Below are 15,924 nucleotides of genomic sequence, written 5' to 3'. Positions count from 1 at the left end.
CTGCCTTCGGCTCGGGTCATGATCCCGGGGTCCTGGGATCGAACCCCACGTCGGGCTCTCTGCTCAGCGGGGAGCCTGCTTCTCCCTTCCTGTCTGCCTGCCTCTCTGCCTACTTGTGATTCTCTCTCTGTCAAATAAAAAATTAAATAATTTTTTTAAAAAAATGGGCATTTAGGCCCCCAGAGCGCACAGCTGGCCGCTCTGACCTGGCACCTTCATGGGGGAAACGGGAGGCCCCAACTGTCCTTTTGGGACTCCATCTTCCTCTTGTGTTGCTTTCCTTTTGATGAGGCTTGGTTCCTTTTTTCCAGCCAATGCTGAGTAAACCTGAGTTAGATTTTTAAAAGGAATAACCCCTGGCAGGGCCCGAAACCTCCGGTTTAGTCTTGCTGGTTAGAAAATACAGATCCTTGCTTCGTGTATTTGGTTGGTTCACCCTGGCAGGGCCCAAACCTCAGGCTTGAGTTTGGGGGTGGGGGTGGGGGAGTGTGGCACTTTGCCTTCTCCACAGGGGACTTGATAGAGCCCTTGTTCCCTGGCATTAGAGCCTGGGTGGGGTGGGGGGCACAGCAGATACCCAGAGCCTGCGTTGGTGTAGGCAAGGAGCCAGAAGCTGTCTGGTGCTCCTTAATTGAATACAGATCTCAGTCAGTTCCACGTGGCCATGTGAGCTGGGCAGGGAGGGCAGTTGTACTCTACCCCCCCCCCCCCCCGCCCTGTGTCTGGACTCCGAAGCTCCGAACACCCCAACCTGAGGGGCCTCCGGGCCTGTCCCAGCCGCCAGCCCCCAGGGTTTGCAAAAAGGCAAGGGAAGTGGGCAAGGAGATAACGCGACACCCAAGTAAACACTGTTTGCATGATCTGGGTCTTCTATCTTTGTTAGTGGCGGCTCGTTAATTAACCGGCCGATTAGTACTGCCTTCTTTTGACACATGCGTGTGTTTGGGGGCAGAAGATTCTTCTAAAACTGAACAGAACCGTTCAGGAAGTCCTTGTACAAAGCCGTTAGCCTCTTCTCTCTGTCCCCCTTGTCCCCCTGCTCCCTCTTCCTGTCCCCTCCTCCCCACCCTCCCTTCAACCCAAGTGGGCTCCTTGTTGCGTGGAGGACAGACACGTTAAACACAGCTAAATAAATCGTGTTTACGCTTGGCGTTCTTGGTAGTGAAAAATCTGTTGCCTGTTTTTACTTCCTTATTTCTCAGCATTTGCTTCCTACCTGTTTTTGAGCACATGCCCAGAAATAGTAGTTTTGTCAAATGAGGGGATAATGCCAGCCAGCCTCTCTCGCTGCCAAGGAAGCTGCTGGATTTTGCAAAACAGAGTGACGTTTTTTTAGTGACACTGATTTTTTTTTCTTCCCCCCAAAGAAATTAGGATGTAGAAGAAGAGTATTAAAAAAATGCACTTAGGGAAGAGAAAAAAAAAAGAAAAACAAAGCCCACGCAGTCATCACTGTGGTGCAGGGACACGCGTTAAGCAGGTTCAGAGATGGGTCTCACTTTTGTTTGCACTTGGCGGCTCCAAGGGCAAGAGGCAGCCTTCAGACGAGGGGAGGCTGCCTAGGGCTGGGAGAGCTGAGTCAGGCTCCCTTCCCTTCAGCCCCAAGACTTAATTTTCTCTGCCATTTTGGATGATGTGGTGTAAAGATTTTGTTTCTCTCTTTTTTTTCTGGTGGGTTCTGTGTGCTTCATTTCCAAGGCCTCCTGAGGGGCGCCTGCTCTGCACTCTTCCTCGGAGATCACAGCTAGATAGATTCTAGTCCCGATCCGGGTCTGGAGCTCGTTGGGATCCTGGCCACACCATCATTGTTTATATAAAAAAGACACCTCCCTCCCTCCGTGTCTTTATCCACAGCCTTGTTTGGGGGGGTGAGGGGGGGCTGGTATCTGAAAAGTCATTGTCACGATGTGCTGGTGTTTGCTGGGCAGAGAATTACAGCTGAATATAGACAGCAGATTAAAAATATATATATATATATTTTTTAACAGCTTCAAAAACAAAAACAAAAACAAACAAACAAAAGACAAATGCGGAGTGCTCCTGCCAGGAGCCTGGGCTCATCTTCCTGGGCGATCTTTGTGGGGTTTCTGCACCGGGTTCCGTCTGAGGCCCAGCACATCGGCTCTGTTTCAAAGACAGCCAAGGGGAAAAAAAAATTACAACAAAATCAAAGTCCGCGTGCTCTGACTTCCCCCAGTTTCTAATGGGAATACCCTGCAATAGAAATGATATTTCCGTGGAGGACTGTGCCACTGGTTTCTTTAATTACATTAAATAGCGGTATAAACCTCAGCTGATGTAAGCCCTGTTTCAGTAGCAGCGGCCCCGGGAGCGCGGCTAGATTGAATCCGAGCAGCGCTCCCCGTGTTAATGTGCTAACAATCTTTATTCAATTAATCCCACGAAGTGTTAATTTTTACAAATTTTGTTGTGCACACACTGTACCTCACCGTCGGTGTGTTAGGAGATGAAAATGGATTTCACGTCAAAAACTCAGGAAGAAGGTGGCTGTCAGAACTGCTCCCTTAGAAGAAAATTTGTGATTGTAGCCGTCAAGCGCTACCCATGCTGAAAGGAAGGCTCACAATATGTATATTACATGCCATCTACATGCGGAAAACTCTGTTATAAGGAGCTACTTTGTTGAAAGTAATTACAGGCCTGCTCAGTGTTTTAGTCAGTGACATTTCAGACTTGGCTTGGAAACATAAAGAGGCCACGGAAAGACTCTGTTCTTGCGTGATGCGAGGCAACGCACCTCAGTGTTCTGTATGTCCATTAGTAGAAGGTAAAAAGAATGAAAAAGGAGAAAAAAAAAGACTCAGTCAACAACAAAAGCCAGGAGAGAGCTGGATATTTTCATTATGACAGTAGCACTCCGTTGCATGTAGCACTAGCAATGCAACTGAAACCCCAAAATGCATTTGAGCTAGAGCAGTGACCCCTTTTCTTCCTTCCTTCCTTCATTTTCTTTCTTTCCTCTCCTTCCTCCCTTCTTTCCTTTCTTTTCTTTCCTTTCCTCCTTCCTTCCTTTCTTCCACCTACTGACCAAGTTAAACTTCTTTCCATCTAAAAACCAAGAAGCCCACCCTCCTGGCCTTTGGTTGCATATTCCCCTACTGGGCAGGTAGGGATTTTATGGTCCCATATTGATAGAGGTTGATGCTGCTCACATCCCACATAGCCACAACCCCATCTGCACCTGGGACTGCTGTCCTTTTTCCTGCTGCCTCTGGCTTGAGTGTTGGCAATAACCTCCTTCCTGGGCACTCTGTTTTCTCGATGTTCTTTTTATTGGCTGTGCTGCGTGGTTTTCATTTTCAGTTCTCTGGGATCCTCGGAGTTCAGACCTCCCTCTTGTATTCACTGTGTTGTGCTCTCTGCATGGGGGCTGAGCCAAAGCCGGTGCTGGAGTTTGCGGGGCTTTCAAACCACAACTTTCTGAATTCACCAGTTTTTAAACATATTCTATAGAGGACCAGATTTTTAACAAGTGTCAGGATCCAGGGTTTCCAGGTCATTCCTCAGATGTCAGACACAGTGGATGCTGACAGGGGCTTGGGGGGGGGGCGTGTCCTTGGTTTAAAACTCAGGCTTTTAGGCAGCAGATCTGAAGAGTGCTGTATTTCCTTTATGTGACGTATGGCTTCTGTCCTCATGGTGGTCCATCCCTGTGCCCTACCAGCTCTAAACTAATGCACTCCATGGGGAGTGTCCCTGGAGACGTGTCTAAGGGATATCTGGCCAAGGTGGTCATGGGAGTCTGGCCACGACGTGCCTTCTGGGAGAGGGGCACAGAGTCTTGACCCCAAGTGCCCATGAAGTTCATGTTTGGAATCCTTAAGTCTTAGCCAGCTTCTGACTTCAGTTTATAGACTGCACTATCTGTTTGGAGTTCTTGCTGAAGTTATGTGTCCTATACTGTTAGTGGCTCCTGATGCAACATGATAGAAAATGTTGGAAGGATCTTGGATAAATTGTATTCTAAGATAGAAACTGCAGAAGACTGCAGCAGCCAAACCCAGCTTCTGATCAGAAAGCCTGAATCAGGGGAAAAGGGGGAAATTGCTCTGCTAGGTATGGGCCAGCTCTTTTTACTGGTGAGATTCAGAGAATCTGTCAACTCCCGTTTGTCCTTGGCCTCTGTAGATTCTGGGGTAGGCGTGCGGACATTTGAACGCGCCCACATTGCTGATATTTGCGTGTATGTGTGTGTACGCATATATGTATAATTTTTGTATAATAGATGTGCACGCGCACATTTTTCTAACTTGTGAAGCACCTGGTTTCACCTTCTGTTTTCCCCAGGCCCGTCCATTCCAGGAACGTGGGCCCCAATTTGGTGGACCCTGACTGCTGAGGTCACCCCAGAGGACTCATCTCTGTGCTCCTCTGTGTCCCCCAAGGCCGTGGTGCATAGGCCTCAGTGTCTTGGCCAGAGGACGAGCGATTGCGGTTTATTTGCATTCCAGAGGCTGAGCAGGCTCCAGGGAATTCCCCAAATGATGAGCAGAAGAGTTGAAGCTGCACGTTTTCCCCTGCAGATGCCCACTTAGGGGGTGGACTGGTCAGCCCCGAGCACTCAGTCAGCCTGCCCTGGAGAGCTGGCGGAATATGATTCAGACACATCCTTCCTCCCCAGTAGCACCTGACATTTCCTGGGCTTCCTCCCTGGGCCTTTTGGAAGGGCCCTAGAAGGTTTTGGAGTCTGTGATGTAACCTCACCGCTCCTTGGCTCAGGGTGCTGCCTCGGAGTACTTCAGCTGCTCGGATCTTGAGGAAACTGTGGTTGGCAGCCATTGAAACAGGTGCTTTTGGACCTGGCAATGGGATGGGCCTGCTTCTATCTGCAAGGTGCCGTGGCCGGGTGGATGTTCCCTTTCTAAGCCTTGGCGGAAGAAGGGAAACTGGTTTGGGTAGCGTTGGTGATGTGGGGGGACACAGTTGTTCCTTTGCCTTGCCTCTCTCCTTTCGGGGATGCATTAAATGTGGAGCATGCTGGGGAGCAAAAATAGTTGAAGTGGTGGTTCACTGTGACAGATCTCAGGAGTGCACGAAGGGGGAGGCGCGAGGCGGAAGGTGGCCTTCCAGGGTGCTGGAAGGGACGCGGTTCTGGCCTCCTCTATGTGGCCAAGGCTTCTTGGTGCCCCGGTGGCCCCAAAGGGCTGTGATGGTGGGTGAGGGTCTGTGGATGGTTACCGGGGAAGCGGCTGTTGGACCGGCCTCAAGGCCAGAGATGTTCTTGGAGGCCCTTGGCAAGCCCACCCCTCTCCCTGCCGCCTGGCACCCTAGAGTACCCCTCTCTAGGTCCAGCCACATCTGGGCAGTGACAGGGGAAGCCAGGCAGGCCTTCTTACCTGCACTGGAAGGAATCCCACCCTCCCAGCCCCCGAAAGAGCTGCTGTTTTCAGCAGGAAACCTGAGTAAAGGCCTGGCTCTGGCTGGGTTTTGTTTTTATGCCCCTCTGTGATGGCCCTGAAGGATGTCTTAAAACACAGCTGTGCAAACCTTTGTGAGATCTCACTGGCCCTTCTTGTTGCTCTTTTAAAGGCCACCAACGTGTGCACCCCCAAACTCAAACCTGTTGCAGCAAGGACCTGAGACCCGTGACGGGTGCTCAGACTTGCCTGACTTAGAAGGAGAATCCAGAAGTGGGAGGTGGGACTTGGCAGTCTCGGCTCCCCGCAGAGAACTTCTGGAATGCCCCCAGTGCTCTGGTGCCCTGAGGAAGCCATGCTGCACACCCACCAACTCTCTTGGCCCATCTTGGGGACCTGTCCTGACCTTGCAGTTTTCATGGTCACTTACGGTGCTCACGTCTTGGCTTGGATTCCCTTTGTGTTTCGTTTATGATGACGACGACGATGATGATGATGTTGTATTTTATAATGAAATGAAAAACAAGTTCTGGCATTTGCTGGTTACCAGACGTTGGTGATTAAAAATGAAGAAGATGAAATAGTATCTGTAGAGTGAGGGAATTTATTTTCGGAGGGCCCCCTCCCCCAGACCCGTGCGGTTCTGAAATTGAGTAACAAAGAAGACTGCTTAGAATCCGTCCCTATTCCTGCTTTCTCAGCCACCCCCCTTCACCCCAAAAGGAGAGAGAGAGAGAGACAAATGGTGGGAAGCCTAGGTCTTGTTGGGTGAGTACCCACTGCCTGTCTCATTTAAGGTGGCACTCCACTTCTTTCAAATAGGAAATTGCCAAAATGGATGTCATCGGCTGCTAATTAGATGTATTTTAACTGCAGGATCGTTTTATCAGCTAATACTGTTATTATGTGCTTCAATGTGAACCCATGGTGGAGCTGTTAGAGTATGAACGTGCGGCCCTAGCTCACAGCTAATGAAGCCTGTGGGATTGTTGGGACCCCTCCTCCGTGGCCCCGAGGATGCTCGGGCCAGGCCCCATGTGGAAATCTGAGGCCTTTCAACTTATCGAGATGTGTGTGCCCCCTTTATTCCCTGTGGCCCCCGTCTTTCAGTGTTTTGACTGGGGCCTGAGTCCAGAGGAGGCCCTGAGCTCTCTAGGTTGGAGGGCTCAAGTCACCACCTCCTGCCCCGCAAAGGCAGCCTAGTCCCCTGTCTTTGGGCCGTAGGTCAGCCTAGAAGTGACATGACCAGAACCCCCAGCCCTGAGTTTTCAAGTCTGAGCTGGCTTCCCTCCATCCCCTCTCTCTAACAAACCGGAAAAAGAGTCCTGATTTCCCCTCGGGCTTGGGGGAGGGGGGCTAGAATTGGGATAGATTCTTAAGCACGAGCAGTGTATCTGACTTCATGCGGTTCCTCTCTCTCTGTCTCTCCCCCCCTTAATACATAGCATTTTTATCATCCTTAAGACAAAGTAGCTGGCAAAATATTTAAGCGATCCGAAAGAAATGTTTTTATTTGCCCGTGTGCGAATTGGGTTATCTGCCGATCTTGTTTATGAAATTTGGGGCTGCCTTTCCAGCAGTCTGTTCGCCTCTCAAATCTTTCCCGGCTCCCATTTCCATATTTCTGCGTGCATGTTCTTTGTTAATCACTTGGCAAGCGCTTATTTGAATATTAAAAATTTCTTTAATCATCAAAGGCAGGAGCACAGTCTCATGAATATTCATATTTCCCCCCTCCTCAGACTGGATTCTAGTTCATTACCCTGCAGTAAAAGCCAAACAGCCATCAATCGCCCTCATTACAGGCTCTGGCGTTTTGATTGGCTGCCTGCTGCCCAGAGCTTTTTTAATTTTTTAATTTTTTTTATTTTTTCCTCTTCTCCTATGAGCTGTCTTGTACCTGCCAACAACCAAAAAAAAAAAAAAATCAACAATGCAAGAATAAATTTCTCTGGTTGAAAAACAACTTTGCAAACTTGTCAAACAGTCCTCATGGCTTGCTGCTGCTGAAGCGGTCACCAGCACTAACCCACCCCCCCCACCCTCTTAAAAAAAAAAAAGGACCCGGGAAAAAAGGGTGGGGGAGAGAAGAATTAAATAAATAAATAAAAAGGGAGAAACTTGAGCCTCAGAGATGAATATTTGTCAAGAGAGTTGACGTAAGTTTCATTTGCATAATGACTTTGTACTTCTGCATTAATAAAATTTGCATATGAAGCCATGTTAATTACTCCTGATCATGCTTTTTGCATTCATGCATAGTAATTTTCTCCGACTTGTGAGAATTAATGTCTTGGCATGGGGGGAGGGGGCGCGGGGATTGTCAGGTTTCCTTGCCAGTGGCCCTCACTCACAAGCGCTCGCTCCCTGTCTGTCTCCCTCCTTGATCTATGACTCATTTTTGCACTATCAGTAGGAGTTCTTGGCTTAAAAAATGTATCAATTGAAAAGCACCAGTAGGGAGAAAAATCTACATCTTCAGTACAGTGTACTCCAGAGCTCCTCTCGCCAGCTCAGAACCCATAACCCTCCCCTGCGGGAGGGGCGCCCGAGGACCCAGCTCTGGGAAGGGTGCATGTTCCCCTCACCGCCAGGCTGGGGTTTTTCCAGGCGCAGTTTTTTGTGTCTATACTCCGGTGGGTGTGGGCGTGCCCTCGGGGTAGTGCGCATGTGTGAGGATGAAGCAGGAACATCTGCGGGGCCCCTCTGGAAGGGAGACAGGTTCCAGACACCCTCAGCATGGAGGCAGTAAAAACTGCCCTGTACCCTGATTTGGGGCTTAAGAAACATGTTAGGGATCTTATTTTTGGACTCTTTTGTGCCTCTTTGTACAGGTGGCCTAGAGCAATGTTCTAACCCCTGCCAGCCTCAGTTTCGTTCACTGGTGGGGGGGAAGGGTCATAGCACCTACTCCTGGAAAGGCTCCTGGCCTTAAATGATAGGATCTATGTGCTCATTGTCTCTTTCCCCCTCATGAAAGCCAGCTTCCACGGTAAGGAGTCGGGCCAGCCAGGGTTTATGTTTAAGCCGCCTGGATCCTGCATAAAGCTGAGGTGGCGTCTTGGTGTCCCTCTGCCGCATACCTTGGGTGCTGTTCCAGTTCCAGAGGGGACCCAACTAGGCCGCGTAAGAAACCCTTTTAAAAAGAGTGTCTTGCGGGGCTTTGTTGCGTGCCTTCTGCAGCCCACGGCACCCAACAAATGTTCCCTGCCAGGCTGGGGTTTGGGGGGGGCACAAATGGTTCCAGAGTGGAAAATAAATGGACGGTAGTGGCCATTCGGTGAGTGTTCACTGGAAGCCAGGCTCTGGCCAGGCTTGTCCTGACCTTCCTTTAAGGGCGGGGCTCTGAGCGAGTGACTCACCCTGAGTCACATGGCCAAGAAATGGCAGAGGGGATTGGGCCCAGGCCTCTGCTCCAGGCCTGAGTCTGAGCTCCGACTTCCTCTGTGTGTGTCAGTCTGTTGTCACCAGGCCTCGAGGGCTCTGTCGAGTGTGTTCTGGATTTCCTGCCTGTGCTTGAGTGCAGGCCTCCTCCCTGGAGGGTGGGCAAGGGCTTGGGAGGTGGCCTGGAATGGGTGCTGAGGCCAGACAGTCCTCACCTTGGACTTTGTCCTTTTAATCACTTTAAGGTGGACAGTTAGTGGTTTTGGGTGTTTGTTTGTTTGTTTTAAGATTTTATTTATTTGAGAGAGAGAGAGAGCACGCACAAGCAGGAGGGAGCAGCAGAGGGAGAGGGAGAAGCAGGCTTCTTGCTGTGCAGGGAGCCTGATGCGGGGGCTCGATCCCAGGACACTGGGATCATGACCTGAGCCAAAGGCAGATGCTTAGCGACTGAGCCACCCAGGCGCCCCATGTTTTGGGTGTCTTCACAATGTTGTGCAACCATCACCACCACTGTCTAATTCTAGAACATTCTCACGGCCCCAGGAAGAAACCGTGTCCCCCTTAGCCTTCACTCCCCTACCCCCGGCCTCTGAAACCACTTGTCTACCTTCTCCTGTCTCTGTGGACTTGCCAACTCTGGACATTTCCTGTGGTCAAACAGTGGGTGACTTCTAGCATTGCCTTCTGTGTTTACTCTAGCTTCAGGAGAGGCTTTTCTGGAGTTCACCCTTGAGTTAAGCTGCTGGGGCTGGGAAGAGGGATTCCCCCAGCGGAATCCCCTGGGGCAGGGGTCTTCTGAGTGCAACCGGAGTGTTCTCTGTGGGCAGCTTGGATTAGAAGCCGCTCGCTCTCGTTGTCCCCTCCCCTGTCTCCATTGAGCTAGCCCTTGGAATAGGTGGTCTTCAGTGAGGTTGGAATTCTTGATGGGGCATATGGAAGCCCCTCCAGGGGGCATCTTGGCCCTGCATCCCTATGTAAGTGGGGTCATGACTTTGCCTTTAAAGACTCTGGTCTAAGCCTGACCTTTCTAGAAGGAGAGAGGTATGGCTGGACCTGCCCTTAGGTCCTTTCTCCCAACCTTGGTGACCCAGGTTCTGCTCCCTTTCTACTTGGGCAGTCCTGGGCACTCCTGTCTCTCTTACTCAGCCATGGTAAATGGTCGTGTCTGTGTCATGGTTTCAGCCAGAACCCGGGGGCCTGGATTTGCTCTTTTCTGTCTGTCCATGGCCCAAGTGAGCCCAAGGACCCTCTGGCTTCCCTTCACCCCACATGGCCCTTTTCCTCAGCATCCCAGGGGACCCTGGTCACTCCACCCTAGCTGCAGGCCGAGGGAGAGGCACGGCATATCCAGGCTTTGGAGACTCAACTGGGTTCAAGTCCCAGATCTCTGTGAGCCTCAGTAGCCTCTGTGGGATGGGGGCTGGTTTTCTCAGCTGAGTGAGGCATTGGCCTGTTGTGGTGCTGTGCTAGGTGCTTGGTGCAAAGCCGTGTTGGGAGCCTTCTGTGGTGTGAAGGCAGGGGGAGGCAGACAGGATGGCACGTGCAGTGTCCGGTGCTGGGGCAGGGGCTTAGGTGAGGACTGGCCAGGGCAGGCTTCCGGGAGGAGGTGGGAGAACCTGGCCTCAGGTGCCGACTTTACATGGAGGCCAGCACTGAGTCTGTGGATGGAGCGGCATGACGTCATTGGCCACGCCCTACCTACTGGGTCTGTCATGGGCTCGGCCATGCCCCAGGCCCTGAGCCTTGCCTCGTACCAGGTCTTTAGGAGTCCACGTGGCTTTGGCGTCTCGGCAGGACATTTGCAGGCCTTCTCAAAGGCCCTGGATAGCACGCGGTTTGTAGAAGCAGGCACCGGAGCGGACGAGCTCTGGTTCTGGAGCCAGGGGGCCCGTCATCAGTTTGCTGGTCTGTGCAGTGGGTCTCCCAGGCCCTGTGTCCTGGGCATGTTGGAAGGCTCACTCAGGAGGGGGTCTGGCAGGATCCTGGCTGGAAGTGGGTTCGTGGTACCCTGTGGCTCTCCTGGGTGGGGGAATCCCATGTGGGGCCCCGAGGTGGGCAGACCCCCTCCCTGCAGGCCCGTGTGGGATGGTGAGCGGCGTCGGGTGGCCTCCTTGGCAGAGCCGGCCGGGGGCCCAGCTGCCCTCATCTTGTTGGTGTTTTCTTTTTGTCTCTCTGATGCTTCCCCGCTCAATTATTTACCCAGGGAATTTGGGCTTCTTCACTTGTGGTTTTGGCAAGGGCTTCACACAGATTTTTGCCCTGGTGGTCTCTTAGCCATTTAAGATAAACGGCCAAATCAAACGCAGGCCTTGCCGGGGAGTCGGGGCGAGCCATGGGGCAGGGCAGAGGCAAGAGAGCTCCTGGCCCTGCGTCCTGGCTGTCAGATGGGGGAGGCGCCCCCAGCAGGCCTGAGGCATGAGGACGGGTGCTGGGCAGTGCCAGGATTTTCTTGGGGGTGGGGGGGGGTGGCGTTCAAAGCCTTCTGAATGGCCTTGGGGCTTGTGTGCTGTGTGCTTGAAGCTCAGGCTGCTGCGGATGACCGTGGGCTGGAGAGAGACACCAGCTGGCCATCCTCCAGGCCCGCAGGTTAACCAGTGCCCAGGTGCTCAGAGGTAGACTGAGGTGTCCACGGCCTGTACCAGCAGCCTGTCCTGATATAGCAGACAGTGGTGGCTTGGAGCTTCCCAACTCCTCCAGAGGGGGGTGGCCCAGGTTTTTGGGAATGAATCCCCAAAGGGAGCCAGCTCCGGAACCCTCCAGAAGCCTCCACGTGGTGGGTGGGGGGGCTTCCCAGGTACAAGGGCTCTGACAACCTCTTTTGGGCCCCCCAGGGATGGGAGTCTGGTCCCAAGACAGCCCATCCTGGCAGCTGTGGAAGGAGGAGTCCACGAGGCCCCCCACCCACTTCCCTGGCCTCTTGCACCCTGCCTGTGCCTGGTCGCCTTCCTGCAGGGCCAGGCACCCCGGGGCCTCCCTTTCTGGAAGGGTGGCCTGCAGCCCTCTGCCCCGGGCCCCTGTCCCACACCCCGGGTCCCTTGTATGGTCCAGGGCCCGACTGACCAGTCTTTTTTATTGTTTTTTCTCCAGGGCCGTGCAGGCCTGCCCAGCTGCCAGCGACGGCCCCCATAGCTGCCTCCTCCCACCCTCACTCATCCGTGATCACTCCACCTCTGCGCACCCTGGGCGCTCTGCCGCCCTGCTTCCCCCTGCCGTGCTGCAGCGCGCGCCCGGTCTCGGGTGACGGGACTCAGGGTGAGGGTCAGACGGAGGCTCCCTTTGGATGCCAGTGTCAGTTGTCAGGTAACAGACGGCCGCGGTGGGGAGGGCGGGCTCCCAGGGATGGCGGGGTGTGCCCTGGGCCAGGCTGGCAGCTGCCTCTCCCAGGTGGGCCGGGCAAGGTGGGGCCCCAGGGAGGATGTGCAGTCCCACCCCTAAAGGCATTTTGGGGGGCGCAGGGGAAGTGGGGAAGCACGTCATTGTGCCCCTGTCCCCATTGGTCAGGAGGTCCCCCAACACCTCTGCCCGTTCTGAGTGTCTCACTCCCAGAATGCATTCCTGCAGCTTCCAGAGTTCATGTCTTTGGGCTGTTTGGCTAAAGCTTGATTGGATAACACTTAACATCTGAAGTTTTCTCCTGCCCTCACCACTGCCGTCTCCTCCCCGCCCCAGTCACTGCCCCCCACCCTGCAGACAGCACTGGGGGGAGACTCCCCGGCTGCTTGTGCACATCGCTGGAGCAGTCCACAATGCCAAGTTTCTCTTTGCCAGAATGTGTTGCCTATTAACATTGAAACAAAAAGAGTCGCTCTGAAGGAGACTTTCAGCTGTGGCCATGGGAGGGGGTGAAGCCTTGTGGGGTGCCTGTGGGCTGGGGCCATGCGCGTCCCCACTGTGTGCCCCCTGGCAGGTCTGCGTGGCTGGCCTTCGTACAGGCGGACGCATGGGCAGCCACCGCACAACGCCCCCCACCTCTCTCCCCCAAAACAACCCAACTCCTGCTGGGGCTCGGGGTCCCTGGAGTTGTGGGCACAGGCCTCCCATCCCAGCCTCTCCCCCTGAGGGCCTGGTGCTGGGATGCTGACATAGACACAGGTGGGGATGAGGGCCCCAGGTCTGGTTTCTGGCCGCGGTCAGGAAAAGAGGTGGGGGGCTGTGTAGGGCTGGAGCCCATTCAGTTTGTCCCAGCTTTGTCACTGGGCCCGTTGCAGGCTCTCTTTTGATTTGGGTAGTGAAGGGAAAACTATTTTTCTGGGGCAGGTTTTGCTTTAATTGAAGCTGTCCCGAGGGACGGTCCCTGGTAGAGACCCTCAGCTCTGCGGGGGGCCAGAGCCTCGCAGGCCTTCCTGCTGGTCAGGTGGCCTGCGGCCTTCAGCAGCTCCCGCTGTGGTGTATGGTGGCATCATAGTCCTGGGCTCACGCCTTGAATGCACAAAGCAAAGACTAAAACTGTCCAGGAAGGAGTTGGCCCCACCAGCAAAGCGGCCGGCTCCCTGCCCTGGGCTGCCCGGGCGCCTGGAGTGACCGGAGCTCCCATCCCAGCTCTGTAGGGCTGCACTGTGATGTCTGCTTGCTGAGTGAGGGGTGCCTACTTCATCGGGGTGCTTTGCCCTGCTCTCAGAGCTTCCTGTAATGAGTTCTGCAGCCCCCTGCCGCCGCCTGGGGGGGTCGTGCTCTCAACGATCAGCCTGAGGGTTTCTGACTAGACTCAGGCAAGTTCTGTGGTACAGAAACATGATTCCCCCTGGCAGAGGTGCGCCCGGGCCTTCACTTAACCCTCTGTTGGCTCTGGTAGCCACATGTCCTCCCTTGCTTGCCCTCAGCCACAGCGCCACCCCCTTCCTTCAAGGGACCACATGTGGAGGGCCTATCCCGTGTGCAGGATTGCACAGGGCTTTTGGTGTGCATTCTTGAATTTAATTCCCATAGTGACCTTAGGAGGTAGGTTCTCTTCTCCCCACTTTGCAGATGAGAAAGTGAGGCTTGGAGGTGGGGAGTTCTCATAGCCCACATTCAGTCATTCTTGTATGACTTTGGCGCTGTGCAAACCAAGGTGGGGTCAGGCACAGTGGGTCTGGCCCTCCCACAGCTTGCAGGGGTGGAGACGGGGAGAGCAGGAATGGGGACCTGCGGAGACGATTCTTGGAAGGGGATGGAAGGGCAGAGGTGGGTTTGACCTGGCTGGTCATCTGAAACCTGCTTCGCCTCTCGCATTGGCTCATCTGGTTTAGAGGCCCTCTGAGGTTTTAGAACTTGACGCTATGAGGGCATAGAGTCTGTGAGCAGCCCCCAAATGCATGTTAGTGCCCAGAGAGGGCATCAAGGCAGGGTGGGGTCTGTTCTTGGGGTCTCTGAGACCACCCTTCCCAACCTTCCTTGGAGACCGGCTCTTGGGCCTGTGGCGCCGGGCCGTGATTTCTGGTGCTGTCCTTTTTCACTGTTGGATCCCCGTTAATTTGCCTGCCCCACGCTTTCCGATCAGTTTCCGTACCTGAAGATACCCTGTTCCGGAGGTTTTTGTCCCTTTGTGGCTTCTGTCCCTGGCACTGGGCTGTTTGCTGAAGTGTTTTTAGTGCCTGTTTAATTAGTAGTTGGAATGGAGTCATTGAATTCGCAGTAACCCGTTAGGAAGAAGCAGTCCTCTGTAAAGACGGAGAGGGGCCGCCATCCTTACTTTGTTTTGTCTCTTTTCAGATCAGGATGCACTGAACCTATCTCTTCAAATTAATATGGAAAACCCCGGAGTAACCGTGTTTCACACAGGTTAATTGCGTGCCCGTGAAGGCATTCACAATTATTTATAGAATGATGTGATTTTATGGGGGAGCAAGCCACACAGGTTTGTGTGTGTGTTTGTGTCCCGCTCTGGCTGGCGGTGTCCCCAACAGCCCTGCCTCCCGGGCCCTCCACCGCCAACCTCCTGATGGTCATGGTGGGGAGGAGGGACTGGGGAGGGGCTCTTCTTTGCTTTTTGACCCTGCTGAGATATTGGGAGGGCTTTGAGTCTGGGCGTTCCTGGAAACTGAAGTTTCTTCCCTGAGAAATTTCATGTAGGGACCTTTCCCGGGCACCGGTGGAGTGGAGAAGCTTGGCTGTGGTCCTGGCCCTCACTCCACCTGGCTGGTGACCTTGAAGGAGCTGTTCTCCCTCGGACGTGTGTATCATGTGATACATACGTGATGTTTAAAAATGAGGCTTCGCATTTGACTTCTAGAACAGATGATGTTGATGTGTTTCAGTTACTGGCTGCTGTGGATGACTGGGCACGTGACTTGGCTCAGGTCCCCAGAGTAGGCGTGGGGTGTTCGGAGGCCGGTTCGGAAACATCTGGGTCTTGGAAAGCTCCTCTGAACCGTTTCCCCTTCCAGGGTTTCCATGACTGTCAACATCCCCTGCCCGAGTGAAGGGTGCTGTTCTGAATGGTTTTGTGACCTTGGGCAAGCCGTTTTCCTCCCTGTTCCTCAGTTTTTCCACCTATAAAATGGGAGCGGTGATAGTTCATGCCTTGAAAGCTTGTTTTGAGGATCGAATGAGGTTATATATCGCCAGGTTCTGTGACCCGAGCCTCATGCTGAGTGAGCCCTATAGAAGTTCTGACTCTTGCTTGTGCAGAAGACACGGTTACGTGTCTGAAATTTTACATCAGGCTGGATCTCCAGGTTCCATTCTTAAACGCATTTAGCCTCTTGGCTGGCTCAGATCAGGTACCAGCATTGTGAGGTGGAAAAGAAACCTAGAAACTTCATTGCATATTTAAAAGCCACAAATGGTCATCAGCTCCCGTGATTAATACATGTGCTCGGTGAAGTTCAAGGTCTCACGCAAGAACACACAGGATCCCAGCTCGGGGAAGTGGAAGTGTTTGGATTTAATAGAAGGAGTCAGTTGCAGTCATTAGTAGATGCTGAAATCACAGGGCAATCTTGTAAAGTTAAATTCAATTTACTTTTCTACTGAAATTGCTTGCTGTGTTATTTAACTAGTCTGGGGTTTCTTGGCATGGGTTAAAGGGACAATAAAGATAAAAGAATACCTGTAAGTAAATAGTAGGGTGTAACAGTAGAATCTATCGTGTTCTCCTCCTTCAATTATATCCCAGTGTTCGTTTGTGTTGGTTTTTATAACCGGAGCCATCCAATGGGACACTGTGGATTAGACCACCCCA

At 53.0% G+C, this 15,924-nt stretch overlaps 1 protein-coding gene across 5 annotated transcripts in view; it reads left to right on the top strand.

Moving 5' to 3' along the window:
• The window catches only part of BCL11B (BCL11 transcription factor B), a gene marked incomplete at both ends in the record, with an annotated part of 89,467 nt that overhangs the window by 27,870 nt on the left and 45,673 nt on the right, over nt 1-15,924 (top strand). For 2 of the 5 annotated variants that reach the window (XM_080807367.1, XM_080807368.1), the window contains one exon: nt 11,850-12,062. The exons of the other annotated variants lie outside the window; for them this stretch is intronic. In XM_080807367.1, the coding sequence (XP_080663493.1) occupies nt 11,850-12,062 (213 nt within the window). The remainder of the gene's footprint in view (nt 1-11,849; nt 12,063-15,924) is intronic. 5 annotated transcript variants of the gene reach the window in all.

Source organism: Martes martes (assembly GCF_963455335.1).
Source record: "Martes martes genome assembly, chromosome: 7".
NCBI lineage: Eukaryota > Metazoa > Chordata > Mammalia > Carnivora > Mustelidae > Martes > Martes martes.
The sequence above is the reverse complement of the archived record's forward strand: the minus strand, read 5'-3'. Positions and strand labels throughout refer to the sequence as shown.